General features: G+C 44.4%; 1 protein-coding gene across 2 annotated transcripts; it reads left to right on the top strand.

Moving 5' to 3' along the window:
- Window positions 1–3138: 3138 nt before the first annotated feature.
- Window positions 3139–15845, top strand: GINS4 (GINS complex subunit 4). 2 transcript variants are annotated; one of them, XM_059156240.1, is made up of 8 exons: window positions 3139–3309; window positions 4146–4259; window positions 8302–8388; window positions 9181–9294; window positions 12061–12158; window positions 12323–12411; window positions 14518–14608; window positions 14697–15845. In XM_059156240.1, the coding sequence occupies exons 2-8, from the start codon at window positions 4164–4166 to the stop codon at window positions 14791–14793; spliced, it is 672 nt and encodes a 223-aa protein (XP_059012223.1). In that variant the 5' UTR covers window positions 3139–3309; window positions 4146–4163; the 3' UTR covers window positions 14794–15845. The 2 variants fall into 2 exon arrangements, with proteins under 2 accessions (XP_059012223.1, XP_059012224.1); XM_059156241.1 differs by lacking the exon at window positions 3139–3309 and adding an exon at window positions 3607–3728.
- Window positions 15846–16383: the final 538 nt, after the last annotated feature.

Below are 16383 nucleotides of genomic sequence, written 5' to 3'. Positions count from 1 at the left end.
AGGGTTCCATTCACTACCATCAAACTGCACCCTCCTGCTATCATAATCTCTGTAATTATCTTTTATGTGTCTGTTTTAATGAGTGACATTCCATTCACACAGCTGTGTAGTCATTTTTTTTTTTTAATTTCCTGACAGTAGGGACGTGTCCACCTGATTTTTCTCTTCATCCTCCATAATGTAACTTAAGACGCGACTTTTCTCCCACCTTCCTGAACTTGACAGTGCCACGTGACCAACAGCTTCATCACAGGTTTCTCCCCACGTAGTTCTATATATTCTTTCTGGACATCTCCTTAAATCCTCCCTTTTTTACATAGCAGAAATCTTTCTCTAAAAATTCACTTTACTCTAATGTGGTTTTGTTGGATGCATATTAGTTGGGATCAAAGATTTAGAAATGAAAGAGGGGCTCTCCATATTTTTTATCTATCCCTCTGCCTTTAGGAAGATACAAACCGCTCTCACAAACAGGGGGCACCACCGAAGGCCAGAGAAGGGACTTGTTTAGGGCCACACCTCTATTAAGGAAGCAGAAGCTGGACCCCGCTCCCCAGATGAGGAACAGTGGGAGACTGGAAAAAGCAGTTGGCCCTGGAGAAGGGAAGTCTCTGAGTCAGTAATCAATTGGTACTTGGATGGAGAAGTTAGCCATGCTTGGACTCAAATCTGTAACACTTAAGGAATATTAATAACAATGGCCGAAAAGCTATATAGGAATGAAAATTACGGAAGAATGGGATTGTGCTCAACAACTAATGTTCTAATCATCTAACGTTCCAATCATCTATGCTACGCAACAAAGCACCCCAAAACTTAAGTTTAAAACAGTATTTTGCTCACAAATCTGCAATCCAGGGAGGGCTCTGCAGGGTCAGCTCATCTCCACTCCCACCATGTTAGCTGGTACTGCTCACAGTCCGAGAGTTAGAATAATCTGAAGGCTCACTCAACTCAGACAGCGGGAGGACCGAACATGGGGCTGCTGAGACTCCATCCAGAGACATCTCTCTCTCTACCTCCATGTGATTTCCCCATATGGACCTTTCAGCATGGCAACGGCAGGACAACCGAACTTCTCACATATCAGCTCATTTGCTCCCAAGGGGCACAGCTCAAGAAAGAGAGTCACACAGAAGTTGCACCACCTTTTATGAAGTCAGACCATCACTTCGGCAACATTCTCCCAGGCAAGGCGATTACAAAGTGCTCTTTTGAAAACCGACCTCTGTACTCTAGAGCCAAAGTATGTAACAGGAAGACAGAGTTTACACATAAAAAAGGAAGATAGTTTATCACTTTGCCAAGCCAAGGAGACTGCAACAGGCTAATGTCTCCAGGACTGCAGACCAACCCACAGTAAAAAAAACTGAGGGGTTTTATAGGAAAATACAGAATCTGGGGTGCCTGGGTGGATCAGATGGTTGCGTCTGCCTTCAGCTCAGGTCATGATCCTGGGCCTGGGATCAAGTCCCACATTGGGCTCCTTACTCATTGGGGAGCCTGCTTCTCCCTCTGCCTCTCTTTCTCTCTCTGTCTCTCATGAATAAATAAGATCTTTAAAGAAAAAGAAAATACAGGATCTGGGTGGTTTCAATAGGAAGCTAGTACTTGCCAACAGCATTCCTTAGTCTTTAAGCTGGTCTCATGACTAGGGCTGGCTGGCCATCCCCATCTTGTTACTAACTATACATGGAGATCAGCGAGATGTCAATATTGACACAAGCTCAGGAGTTCATGAACAAAGGATTCTACAGAAAAACAAGTGAAAGGGAAGAGGAGGCTTCAAGAATTAGGAAAAATCTATTTTGTTTGATATCAAGCCTTGGTGAAGCATTAGTGAGTCCATCTTGATTTCCAGCCATCTTTACAGTTCTATAACGGTTTCAGAAGGTCTTCTCAGAGGCAAGGATATAGACACAGCCTCCCTCGATCATCATCCCTCCCAACATCATATTGCAAGAAGAGTACATGGGACGAGATCTGCATGAGAGCAGCTGTCTTTGGAAAACACAGTCTGCCACAACGGAAAAACCACAGGATTACCAAACCACTGAAACACAGAGTTGAAACGGCCCTGGAAAAGGCCATCCATTTGTCCCTAACAAAAGTCATTCTGTGAGACGAGCTCAAACGTATTTGTCCCATCCTTTTGGAATCCCTCTTCAATGTCCCCCCAGCTTCCATAGCCCTTTGTAAATATGCCCACTCTGCCACTCAGGATGTTCTATTTTCAAAACATGATTGTAATCAGGCAGGTACTATCAACCTGTCAATGAGCCAACCTTCTTTTTCAAATCAATCAGTGTAGCACAGGAAACATCACGAGGAAGAATCTTCGGACTGAGGCGGAGCCACAGGTGGTACTCGGCAGAGAAAACATGATCAATTCTGAGAAAAACGGACATCACAAAAAAGAAAATATATATAGATCTAAGTATATATGTCTGTTTCTGTCCTCCGTTAAAGGTAGCTAAGGTGCAGTAAATGTCAAAATAATAGTGGAGCAGCTGGGATGGAAGCAGAGCCCAATGCGACAGTGTTCTCCAGCCTCAGCTGCATCAGAACCCCCGGGAGAGCCTGTCGAAACACCCCAGAGCTTCCGACTCCGCAGAGCTGGGTCGGGCCTGGGAATCTGCATTTCTCACGAGTTCCGGGGCGGCGCTGTTGCTTGTGGCCTGGCCCCATGCTTTAAGAACCACTAGCCTAAAGGTTTTCAGACCTGGTAGTGGCCACACTGCAGCCCCGGCAAGGACGAAGGACCCAGAAGAGCCACAAGAGCGGTGGGGGGCGAAGAGGACCCCCGACAAGGAAGTGGCCTGATTTTACCAGAGCCCATTTCTCCCGTAGGACTCCTGCCGGCCCGGGCACTCTCAGGCAACTGCACCCGGGCGGGTCCCCACCCTCCACCCCAAAACTGACTCCGCCCGGCCGCGGCAGCCGCGGTGGCGATGCGCCCCCTCCCGATCGTCCAGGGTAGTGTCACCCGAGAACTCACACTCGGGCGGCGGGCCCAAGTGGGCAGGGCTAAGCTCCCTCCGTGAGGCTGTTGCGTGAACAGGCCGCAGAGCTCCGAGTCCCCGCCCCCGAGCCATGATTGGCCAACGCCGCCCGAACGTGGTGACGTAAGTCCGGGACGGAAAATTTGTGAGCGGAGCGCGGGAGTCCGGCGTCGGCTCGGTCCGGGAAAGGCCTTGAGAGGTTGTGCGCTTCCAGGTGCTCCTTGGGAAGCCAAGGCTGCTTCCTCACGACTTTCCGGTCCTAGCCGCCTGTTACCTCGGAGCGCCTCTCTGCCTCCCTGGTGCCCAGGTGAGCGTCCGAGTGGGATCTGTGGGAGTGTGTGTGTGTCGGGGGGGGGGGGGGATTGCTGTGCTGGTGGCCCCCAGACCGGAGAGGAGCGGCCGGAGTGTGCTCAGCGTCCCCGACCCTCCGAGGACATCCTCATCCCCACCACCCACCTCATTAGCATTTGGGGTCGCTGGTCTGATGGCGCTGGGCCTTGTGGCTCCGGTTGGTTAGGGTTTTTTGTTTTTTGTTTTCTTTTTTTCTTTCTTAATTTGACAGAAGGAGACAGCGAGAGACGGAACACAAGCAGGAGTGGGAGAGGGGGACAGGCTTCCCACTGAGCAGGGAGCCCGATGTGGGACTTGATCCCATGACCCTGAGACCATGACCTAAGCCAAAGGCAGACCCTTGACGACTGAGCCACCCAGGCGCCCCTCTGGCTGGTTAGTTCTTGCGACAAGTTTGAGTGCCAGCTGGGAGTTAGACACAGGTAGTTACGTCCCAGTGGGTACGCGGGCCCGGAACACAGCAGATGCGTGATTCCTGTTTGAACCCACGTGAACACAGCCCCTAAGAAGAGGACTCTACCAGGAAGGCAAACAGTTGTTACGTGGCGTGACAGATGCTCACTCCGAGGTGTATGGGAAACAGTTTTAAGGGGTGGCCCCTTTGAGAAACTGATACCTGACCTAAGGTTCGAAGGAAGAGGCAAAGAATTGAAAAGAATCAAAGCCTGTCAGTTGCCTGGCGACTGGCCATCTGGTGAGCCTCTACAACACCAGGGGTAGATAAGCAGTTGCCTATTCTTGCAAATAAATGGAAACCAGGCTGCAAGGTATTGATTCTTTTCTTTTCCTTAGATACCTGTTTCGGAGAAGATGACGGAGGAACTGGACCTCACAGGACAGGACTCTGATGCAGGTAGTGAAGAGGTGGTCCTGACCCCTGCAGAGCTCATTGAAAGGCTGGAGCAGGTAAGCATGAGTAATAGTGGTTATTTCCCAGAGTTATTGTGAGGATTAAAGGAAATAATATGCAAAGAATGCTTAACATACTGTTTGATAAGCACTCCGTGTTAGCTGTGAGTAGTAATAATCTTTAATAATAGTAATAATCTTATTAATATTAAATTATTATTATTATACTATTATATTATACTATTATATATATATTATATTATACTATTATATTATACTATTATACTACTATATTATACTATTAAATAATAATAGTAATAATCTTATCACAGTAGCTGTGATAAGCACTCCGTGTTAGCTGTGAGTAGTAATAATCTTTAAGTATTACTGCCCAAAATGAACCAAGTCTCTTTGACTCCAATATCTGCTCTTAATGGACTACACCTGCTGCCTTACTCTTGCATTCTCTCTTGAACAGCCCCTTTCTGGAACGCTCTCGTGTTTGTTATTCTAGCATTCTTCACTCTGTCCTACCAAGCAGGTCATCATGAGTGACAAAAGAAAGATGACTTCAAAATTATATATTATGTGATAATTCTTACTGTATGAGTAATTCTTCCTTTGTTTTTGTATCACAGACCTTTTTGAAAATCTGGTGCAAACTGGCCCTTTCTCCCAAAATAATATATGTATACACACACATCCAGAAATTTTGCATATAATTTCAAGAGATTGAGACACCCTAAAAATTGCCCATCTAGTTTAAGAGCCCCTGCTTTATTAGGAAAGGATTCATGAAACAAAAATCCAAAAGTACAAAGCATAAAGAAAAAAATGGATACATTCAACTACATCAAAATTGAGAACTTATGTTTTTACAGCTTGATGCCAGTAAAAATGCATGCTACAAAACTGGGAGAAAATATTTGCAATATTAGTCCACACTATAAACACTTAACAAACTACCCGGTAGAAAAAAATAAAATCTTAGCAGGCATTTCCCAGAAATGGAAACCAGGATGGCCAGTAATCGCATGGACAAGATGCTCAATCTTTTTTGTAATCAGGAACATAAAAATTTAAATCCCAAGGAGTTACCACTTCATTGAATTGAATTGGCAGAAATGAAGAAGATGAGAGATATAAGGCAACATATTAATAAAGCAATATACAGGATTGTAGAGCCATTTACACACTTTTTCACAGTGGTGAATTGGTGCACTTTGCCAAGTAACTTGTCAAGTTGAAGACACGTATCTTGTGTCTCAATCTTCCTACTCCCAGGTACATGTCCTAGAGGAAACTTGCAGGAGACATGCGCAAAACATTCCTAGTATTGCTTGCAGTGGTTAAAAAAATGAAAGTAACCCAAATATCCATCAACAATAAAATGAATAAAAAGTACAATCTATATACACAATGGGGGGGGAGCAGCAATAAAATGAGTGAGCGAGAGCTCATGCAACATGGATGACTCTCAAAAGCGTTATATACAACATTAAAAAATAAGTTTTTGAAGAAACCATTTATGCTAAGCTCAAACACTGGCAAAACCATTGTTCGAGGCAGAGCTCGTGGCACACGCTGATACGCTGCATTGCGTCACAATGTTGACCATTTGCCCCCTGGGACAGGCAGCTCCTCCAGGCTGGTTGCCTTCCGTGGCTGTGAGGAGCTCCTTGGAAGGCAGCATGGGCTCAGCTTGGCAGCAGGTGAGCAGGAGTTCCATCTCGGGCCTGCAGCTCTGTTGCAATGCCCTGAGTGCTGCAAAGGAGTTGGTCCACCACCCAGATGGCTGCTGGGGCCGGACACACTTGTAGGCCGCAGACCATGGCCTAAGGAGCCACTTGACAGGGCCACTAATAAACACAGCTCCAGGAGTAGATAGAGGATTTAATGCCTATTAAATGATTTAAGGGGCACCTTGGTGGCTCAGTCATTAAGCATCTGACTTCAGCACAGGTCATGATCCCAGAGTCCTGGGATCGAGCCCCACGTCAGGCTCCCTGCTCCATGGGAAGTCTGCTTCTCCCTCTCCCACTTTCCCTGCTTGTGTTCCTCTTTCACTCTCTCTCTCTCTCTGTCAAATAATTAAATAAAATCTTTTTTAAAAATTATTTTAAAGTTATTACCTATAGTGCAAAGTTTCTCACTTTAATGATTATGCTCATTTGCCAAGTCTATATAACAAAGCATCACAGACTGGGTAGATTAAACAACAGACATGTATTTTCTCAACCCTGGAGGCTGGAAGCCTGAAATCAAGGTGCTGGCACCATAGGTTTTTTCTGAGGCTTCTCTCCTGGGATTGTAGGTGGCCATTTTCACCTGGTCTTCCGTGTGCGTCTGTATTCAAATTTCTTCCTCTTAGAAGAAAACCGATCATTGAATTAGAGCCCACCTAATGACCTCATTTTAATTTAAGTACCTCTTTAAAGACCCTGTTTCCAAATGCAGGCACATGCCGAGGTGCTAGAAATTAGGACTTCAACATACAAATTGGGAGTGGAGAGGAACAGAGTTTAACCCATAACAATGAACAGACTGTCATTAAAAATTTTGATCAGGAATCAGACGTAGCTATTTCAAAATAGAACCTGATTATTTTTAAAAAGACCATGGATTCAAATGCAAGTTTCTCACTAAATATTTTGGAAACATTTTGTTTGAAAGTTTTATACTAGTATAAAGTTTTCCCAATGTTTTAAATATTTTTACCAAAATAATCTCATAATGTCAATAAGAAATCCCCCTCAAATCTACCCCATTTTGCCCCAGTGTATCCAACGAGTGCTGTCATTTTCTTTGAAATCACTGAGAATCATTATGTGGAGATACAAACAAATGTAGTAAGACTATAGAAAATTAAATACTAAGGTCAAGCTAATGATTACCTTTGAAAAGGGAGGAAGACACCAGGACTTTTAAAATAATGATAAAGTTATGTGTACACTAGATGTTTATATCTCTATTCGTGTTATATGTAATAAACATTTCTGAACCTATTCAGTATTTAATAAAATCAGTTAAAAAGAAAAACTCTGCTTTCTAAGTCCTCGCTGACAGTTTGGTCTTTTCTCATTCGTAATTCTTGAAAATACAGACTTGCTTTCTAGTTAACTTTTACAGCACAATTACAGGAGCTTGAACCTATGGGGAAAAATTTATGATAGTAGCAGTACCTGCTATTTAATAATATGTCTTCGTGGTGATAATCAGAGACTCAGAGACTCAAGGACATTGAGAGGAATAAAGTGAGCCCAATTGGCATGTAATTCTGAGCTTTGCTTAAAACTAACTTTCCTGTAATTGAAAGACAAAATTGTTTTCCTCAGTCACCTGTGGATATTTCAGTTCCCCAAGCCTTGGTAATCTCTGAAATGTACCAAATATCTGGGCCTGAGTCATAAATTAAGGATTGTGGTTCCAAAATTATTTAATAGTTGATCCTCTTATATTGTGATCCTTTATACACAATGCTTTTATCTGAGGCAGTTAGTAAATAATCTGGGTTTTCTCATTAGTAAGATAAGGATAACTGTATCCATTCATCTCAGGTTATTATAATAATGAATGAAAAAGTCTTTGTAAAGTGCTCTAAGCTTCCCAAATGGGATGTGTAGACTGAGGGCACTTCATCTCCCAAATAGAAGAGTGCTTGCGCCCCCTGGTGGGAGACAGCGGGTGAAGTCGCAGGAACGTGCGGATGCTATTTGGTGAAAGGTACTGTTTGAACACCAGGTGGTGTTGCTCTCCCTAGTAGGCATCATACTGACATTTTTTTTTTTCTTTAAATAAATGGTATTGGGGAACTGCAGAGGCAAACCGACAACATTTTTTACATGAACAGTGATTTTTTTACAATTTTGGTTAAATATAAGATTGTAAGCACAGCCTCCCCACTCAAAGAAATAGAGAAGCCATCATAAACATAGCTTGTTTTCAACGCATTTCCAGTATTTCCAACTCATAGGCAAATAGTTTTCTTTGCCGAAAATAGCTATGATTTTCACGGGATATGTACGGACTCATAGGGTTATTTGCTCTATTGTGACTGATACTCATAGCTACATATTTGGTTGGGGGCATTGTTTTTTAGGCCTGGATGAATGAAAAGTTTGCCCCTGAGCTGTTGGAAAGCAAGTCTGAGATTGTAGAGTGTGTCATGGAGCAGCTAGATCACATGGTAAGAGTTGCTTATCTCGGGATTACAAAGGAAGAGAACTTTAACAGTGTTTTGTCAGCATAGTGAGAGATTGAAGTCTGATACCAAATCTGTTTTGTTTGGCCCAGCCTAGTGAGTTTTTTTTAATATTGAATTCGTTACCTACCTGCATTTATAAACCATGAGCATTCCTATGAATATCTGCATGTCAGCTTCCCCTGAAAAGTCTAAAACCCTATCAATACTGGGTCTATGTTTCTATATGAGAACAGCTGACCAGAGTGGAGTAAGGACCACTCTGTTCCCCACAGTCCTTACCTACCTACCTTTCTTAGATAGCTTGCCTGCCTGGTGCCCATAGACACTTGAGTTTGTAGCCCTTGGCTTAGATGGGCTGAGCCTAAGTCATTATTAGCCTTAGAGTAGCTTTACGATATTGGTATTTTGCAGTTTCTCAACAGGTGATTTAATACTCCCCTTTGACATGTCTTCTGTCTGCTGTATTATCTCCATTACAGTTGGGCCCTTCCCACTGACCATATTCGGATTCTATTCAGATCAACCATCTAAAAGTTTTCTAAAAGTAAATGAGTATTGTTTGAACTTTCTACAATGAGGCTGTAGTCATACATAATTTGTGTAAGAAAATGAGAACTCTTAGGAATATTTTGGTTCTCCATTGACCTCAATGTAGGCTTTGAGTCCTCAGCATTGCCAGTGATGATAGTCCCTGTGGAATCGTACAGACTGAATGAAAAGGTCTTTCATCTGAATATCATGTTTTTTTATAGACTTCATTTTCTCTTTTAATAGGAAGAAAATCTCAGGAGAGCCAAGAAGGGGGATCTGAAGGTCAGCATTCATCGGATGGAGATGGAGAGGATCCGCTATGTCCTCAGCAGCTACTTGCGGTGCCGGCTTATGAAGGTTTGATGTGGAGATACATGTAGTTAAATTTAGACAATGCAGTTTGTAATTATAGACTGAGCATCTTGGGGAGATGTTGGGCTGGGGCCTGGGAGAATCCAGGGCCTGAAGATGCCACGAAGCCCCAATATTAAGGTAGCTAAAGAATAAGGAGGGCAAGAGATTATTCTGAAGAAGCCTAGATAGGACATTTGTTGTACATCTCCAGGGACACATTTGTAGTCTGTCTGCTGAGTGAAAGGAGCCCCCTGGAATTACGGCACAGCGGTGCCAAAGAGTCATTTGCCTTGGTTGACTAGGGAATACTAACCAGAGGAAAATAGTTTCAGAAATTATTTTGCAGCCATCATATAGACAATGTCGAACTGACCATGATAACTTGACATTCAGCCATAATTCTGAGGCCATCTAACTTATGAAAATGAAATTGCAAAACATTCTTATTTTATATGATGTCTATTTTAAATGAGTATCTTCTCATTTGGTTCCACTTATTCCCTTAGTTATTACAAAATGAATGCATCCTCTCCTCGTGAAAGTGCTCTCAGCTAAACCATCTCCAACCATTTATTTCCATTTGCTGTCCTGGTTCGGACAGAGGTTCTAGTTTGTTGGTGTCCTTAAATCATACCACTTGCAACAGAGCACAATATTCCAGTTGTAGTTGGGCCTCTTTTGGGAAGAACAGGACAAGCACTTCCCTTATTCTAGATATTTAACTGGTAATAATGCCACCTAGCATCACATTAGCATATTACACAGACACGTCCCACTGTTCTTTCTGCACTTGCCATGAGCTCTAACGTCTTTGAAGTTTCTCAGTTACCACTTTTCCAGCTTGTCACTATCCTGTAATTGAAAGGTTTGATTTTTCAACCCTGAAGTGTGAGGCTTGATACTTACCCCTCTTAGGCTTCACCTTATTACATTGGGCCACTTCCCTGTTCTCTGGACCTGATCTGGTCACTTAATATATTAGCTATCTCATAACATTTTATATCTTCACTTTATGTCGAGTCTGATAAGTATGTCATCAAAGGCTATATCTGATTCGTTAGTAGGACTGGGCCAACCACAGAATATTCCACCAGAGACTTCCCTGCAAGTCAACATCTGTCTGTTAAACTGCTTCTGAGTCTGTACTGATCTATACTGTCACAGCCCTGGCTTTCCACTTTGCCGCCAAGGATGTCCTAACAGTGGTGTCTTATGTTTTGACAAAATGGAGATTTTTTAAAAATATGTCTCTCCAATGCAACATGGGGAGTTAAGGGGGTAGGAGAAGAATAAATGAAACAAGATGGGATTGGGAGGGAGACAAACCATAAGTGACTCTTAATTTCACAAAACAAACTGAGGGTTGCTGGGGGGAGGGGGGTTGGGAGAAGGGGTTGGCGTTATGGACATTGGGGAGGGTATGTGCTATGGTGAGTGCTGTGAAGTGTGTAAACCCAGAGAGTCACAGACCTGTACCCCTGGGGAAAAAATATATGTTTATAAAAAATAAAAAATTTTAAAAAAATATATGTCTCTCCACTCCACCCTCAACTACCAGAAAACTCTTTTTTTCTCTTTTTCTCCTTAAGTTGGAAAAATCCTCTTTGCATTAACCACTTTCTTTTCTTTGCAAACCATCTCTTAAATGATCTGTTCTCATATAATGCCACATACCATGGGGAAGGGCATTAACCTATATCTGAAGGTTCCCGCACCATCTATGTATTTTTGAAAATTGGGACATTGGCCTGTCTCCAGCACTGCTCCACTCTTCTGAGCTCATTGATTCTGAGCTCGCAACACTGCCTGTGGGTAGCATGCTCAGTGATGGAGGGAAGGCAGCTTACACTGATCTAGCACGGGCCACCTTGTGCACCAGAACTCCGTACCAGTGTGCACTTGTCCTGGAATTGTAACTGAGCCAAGCCCAAAGACAGAAACTCCTTTAAGCTGCTCCTTTGTCTTGGTGGGTCCTCCTTCCCTTTGTCATTTCCCTACTTGCATTTCTTTCTGCAGAGAACCCACAGCACTCACTGAGCGGGGGAGTAATCCCTATGCAGTTCCTGACCACTTATCTTTATATAGCTTTTAGCTTTTTTTTTTTTTTTCCCCTGTTTTGTTTGTGTTTTTTCCTGGTAGTTCTTACCATTTTGTCCTAGCCTTCCCTTGCTGTGGACTTCATCATTGCCGGTTATATTCTTATAATTAAGAGTCACTGTTCTCAGGCACCTGGATGGCTCAGGCAGTTAAGTGTCTGCCTTCAACCCAGGTCATGATCCCAGGGTCCTGGGATTGAGCCCTACATCGGGCTCCCTGCTGTGCTGGGAGGAAGAGCTCTCTTTCTCTTTCAAATAAATAAATAAATATATTTTTTTAAAAAGTCCTCTTTGTCTCTGCTTGTATGTTCTATATGTGTCTTCCCAGCTTTTGTACAAACTTCATCTCCTAGAACAACTTGTGCAGCTGCCTAGAAATGTCCAACGATATCCCCTTCTCTCCCTCATTAATATCATTTACTGTTGTACTTTCCTATTTTCTTTTATAAAAGCCTCTCATCCTTTTTAAGTGGTTTTCCTTTTTAGAGGCCTCACCTTTGCTCTGAATTCTTTGAAACCTGCCTTGAAATCTTGGAAGTTGAGAAATGTCTTGACTGTGAGAACTTGCCATTTTAAAGTCAATTCTAGTTTAACCTCATCCTATTTCAGAACATGAGTATATTTGACTCTGGAATCTGGACACATTTACATAGTGCTTTTTGTTTATCCTCAGATAGAGAAGTTTTTCCCTCATATCCTTGAAAAGGAGAAAACATCCCACGAGGGGGAGCTGTCTAGCCTTTCTCCAGAGGAGCTGGTCTTTGCCAAACAGTGAGTAAGCAGGACGCATGGGGACTTTCTTTCTGTGGCTCATGAGCATGAGTTTTGACGGTTGTCCCCTGTGACGCTGATGGCTGGGCCACTGTTGTGTGTCTGACAGCCTGGAGGCTCCTGGCAGGTGGGTGGTCACAGCGGTTTGAATTCCCCTTTTTCAGGTACATGGCTAACACAGAGACCTACCTTAAGAATGTTGCCTTAAAGCATATGCCTCCTAACTTACAGACGGTGGACCTCCTGAGGTCAGGTGAGCAGAACACTCTCTTTTCAGGCACCTTTGAATAAGATCTTCATCTTTACTCTCAAGCCTGGAAAAATAAATACTTAGATAAGCAGAAAAGAGAAGAGAGGATGTCATCTGGTTAAAAAATATATTAAAAAATATCTGGTTAAAAAAAAATCATCAGGGTGCCTTGGTGGCTCAGTCATCAGGGTGTCTGGCTTCAGCTCAGGTCATGATCTCAGGGTCCTGGGATCAAGCCCCAAGTCCGGCTCCGCGCTCAATGGGGAGTCTGCTTGTCCCTCTTCAGCCCCCACTGCCCACACTCGTGCACACTCTTTCTCTCTCCAATAAGTAAAATCTTTTTAAAAAAAATCATTAAAAGCAGGTGTAAGAATAGCCTTTCAGCATTACTTCCGTGGTCTTTAGCTTACATTGAAATTGTTATGACTGCCATTAAAAATGCAGACTCATTCACATGTGCAGCCCTTCATTATTTCAGCTGGGTATCTACTGGGCATCCACACTGGGCTAGGCCTTGAGCACTAAGGAGGCAAAAGTCTTTGTTCTCGAGGGGCTAGCACACTTTTCTTCACAGGGTTCCTGCCCATGCTTGGTCAGATGCTGCCGTGATTCAAGGAATCCAAATCCAGTTCAAGGAAATGTCTCCAAATACATTTCCATCCTGAAGTACTGGGGTCAAGGCATCAACATAAGCATTTGTGGGCAAGGGGGACAAGTGCAGCCTACAGCACTGGGAGCAAACCCATCGCAGATCTGTGGAGCTCGGAACTGGTCATTGTGGTGAACCTGCCTGAGGGAAACAAAAGGGCCAGTCCATGACCAGTTCCACCACTTTTTGTCTGCCTCTTGGAAGAAGAGGAAGGAAGCAGGACCACATCCCTAAGCATTGCCCAGTGCTGTCATACCTGCTTGACTAAAGCAGCCACGAGCGTGCATCTGAATTCCTGAAACTGAGTCTAACTGAATTCTACCTGATGCTGGCCGACACCTCCTAAAAAACATGTCACTTGTCCCAGATCCTCTCCAAGGACTAGAGCCAGGCCCCTGGAATTGGAAGCTTGTGGAAGGGATCATCCTGTCCCAGTGAAATCAGCCTTGCTTAGTTAACCCAGGTACCCTGAGTCCCCGTCAGGCCTCTGGAGCATCGTAGGTCCCTGCGGGCAGAGTGGGGAAAGGCATGTTGAAATCTAAGCTGGGTTTCCTGGAATCAGTAGCTGCCCAGCCAGGTCAACTAGGTGCTCTATGGCAGGCCCCAAACCCTGAAGCAGCCCAAGGGACCCCCTTAGACCTTTGGAGCCAGTTATGTGGAACCCCCACCTGTGGATGAGGAAATCCAACGCGAATTTTTGTGCTGAGCTAGGATCTTAGAACAGAGTTTTCCAGTAAATTCTCAGAACCTGCAGTTGATGGGAGTCCTCTGGGTACGCAGGGAGCTCTAAGAAATGAAGAACTCTCGAGCAGCCCGGCCAAGGGCCCCTCCTTCCACGCAGTATTGGCTGGTGGTAGAAGAGGCAGCAGCCTCTCACCCTGAAGTCAACAAGTGAAGGACGGCTCATGGTGGAAACCTGTGTTCTGTCATCTGACACTCAGGACTATCCCCATGTGACCCTATCTTTCTAAAGCTCTCCTACTGCTGCTATATATGAAAGCTATTTCCTGACTAGATTTGTACACCTTTGTCCTCCCAACATGTGTGCATATCTCTGCCTTGGCCCTTGCCGTTAGCGCCCAGGTTCACTCTCCCTCACTGAGTCTGCGGTGACGTCTTCCTCCCCACGTCCCTGAGCGACTGAGCCACCGGTGTGAGGCGTGATGAGAAGCTGCCAGTAGCCCTCTTCAGAGTGACCACATGTCACGCCTGCTTGTATCTTCTGCAATGTGCACATTTCACATACTCGCCATCTGTTGAATGAGTCATTGCTATGCGAGACCCTGGATGGGAAGTGTACTGTTTCTGTAAGGAACCAGAGCTGTCCTCAAGCCACCTTCCCCCCAAAATGCTATCACATCAGGGGTCCCTTAGGGCTTGGTACAGTGAATCCTAGCCACTTTCCCAGATTGGTCTTGCTGGCAGAGTATTTTCTGACTGCACTCTCATTTCTCTGACAGTTCCCAAACCAGATCTAGATTCATACGTGTTTCTGAGAGTGAAAGAACGGCAGGAAAACATCCTGGTAGAACCAGAAACCGATGAGCAAAGGTGAGCACATGTGACCTTGAAGGTAGGAAATCTGCCTCCCCTGGGCGCACCAGCTCCGCTCTGCATGCGTTGTTTCCTCCTTTTTCAGGGACTACGTGATTGACTTGGAGGAAGGCTCCCAGCACTTGATCCGCTATAAAACCATTGCGCCCCTGGTTGCTTCTGGAGCAGTTCAGCTGATATAAAATCGAAAGCAAACACAGAATAATGACAGCATGGAACCCTAAAGGAAATGTGTAAGATCTCTTCACTGCTTTGTGCCTAAGGACCGCAGACTTTCCTGGCAGTACTGCAGGTCTTTGGGCACTGAGAAGGCTCTCAGGCACGATTCCTAACTTGCCACACGTCCTCACTGCCTGCCATCCCAGCCACAGTCAGCAGATGGAGCCACCGCTCTGTTGGTTCCGCGTGCTGGCCGAGTCCTCCAAGATGCTCACTTTGTGGGCCTTTTTCCTTTGTGGTATTTCTTGAGCTAAAGAAAGTGAGACAACCACAGTTCATAAAAAAGCATCGCTGCCTATGATTAGGAGACAGTAGTTAGCCCTGATCTGAGAGAGACCGGATAGTTCTTTCACATCCCCGATAAGAAGAAGATAAATGCCACAGAAAAACCGAAGATGAAGTATCTTCTGGATTATCTCACTGGATTGTGTGAACTAACCTTCTGGAATCTCTAATATCAGACTTAAGACCGATGTCTGCCCTGGAGAATCATAACTAAACCAAGAAACCATTTCTGAGTTTCAGTTTTGTGCCAGAAGGACCCTCTGGCCAGTTCTCGGTTGGTAGCCTAATGAAGTATGTGCTCCCTACTGCTAACCTGCAGCCTTCCTGAATCTCGGGCAGCTTTGCCAAGCCAACCTCCAGGCCATCTGGCCACTCTTGGCCGGGGATCTGCTAACAGCAACATTCACTGTCCTATCTTGTGACCTCAGTAACAGCGTTTCTGTTTTTAGCTCTACTTTCTGAAGGGAAGTGGATGAAATTAACATGAGCAGAGAGCATCATGGTGATATCTGAAGGAAGGATGTAGAGACCGTGAATGAATCGTCTTTCCCTGAAACATGATAAAAAGGAACCTGCATTCCAGTCTTTTGCTGATGAGAAGGCAGCAGATTTTCATTTATATAATATTGGCTGTTAGAGAAATCAATGTAATATGGCTATCATTTCCAAGAAAAATCACTAAGAAAAAGCAAGGAGGGTTTATTTGTTAATAAAAGCATTTTATATTTCAGGCAGTGCTTTATCTTTTCCATGGTGTTTTTACCTTCTTCAGCTTTTTATAAAACAAATGAGCATGTAGGGTGTCAGGCACAGTTCAAGGCACTGAAGCTCCAACCCAGAATAAGACAGAGAATTGAAACAGGACAACTCACTACAGAGTAGAGTCGGGGGGTTGACAGGTTCTTACCTAAGAGTGAATCTTACTAAATTGTGCCAAGATCTGAATACCAGGGAGCCAGACACACAGATCAAAAGGAAGATCATTCCAGACAGAGAAGATGGCTTATACAAAGTCCCTGAAGCAGAAACGAGCTCTGTCTGCAAGTCATTAAATACAGTGGGCGAAATGGAAAGTGGTGCCCAGTAAGGCCTGAGAGGCAGTCTGGACCCAGATCACATAGGTCTTTGTTAGCAAGGATCCCATTTGGTCCTCACAACAGTCCTGAGAAGTAGACAGGGCTGGTAGCAGTAGGTGGGAAATGGATGTTTAGTGGTAGGTCTGAGCCTAGAACCCGCGGCTCCCTCCTCATCGCGTGTATACGAGGTCC

The sequence above is a fragment of the Mustela lutreola genome, chromosome 18, assembly GCF_030435805.1.
Source record: "Mustela lutreola isolate mMusLut2 chromosome 18, mMusLut2.pri, whole genome shotgun sequence".
Classification (NCBI taxonomy): domain Eukaryota; kingdom Metazoa; phylum Chordata; class Mammalia; order Carnivora; family Mustelidae; genus Mustela; species Mustela lutreola.
This window is presented reverse-complemented; position numbering and strand designations above follow the sequence as displayed.

Bases quoted from the DNA above. Each gene is read 5' to 3' on its own strand.
- GINS4 (XM_059156240.1), top strand. From the start codon at position 4,164: ATGACGGAGGAACTGGACCTCACAGGACAGGACTCTGATGCAGGTAGT. The intron at 9,295-12,060 runs GTTTGATGTGGA...GTTTATCCTCAG, and splicing joins TGCGGTGCCGGCTTATGAAG to ATAGAGAAGTTTTTCCCTCA. The intron at 14,609-14,696 runs GTGAGCACATGT...CTCCTTTTTCAG, and splicing joins CCAGAAACCGATGAGCAAAG to GGACTACGTGATTGACTTGG.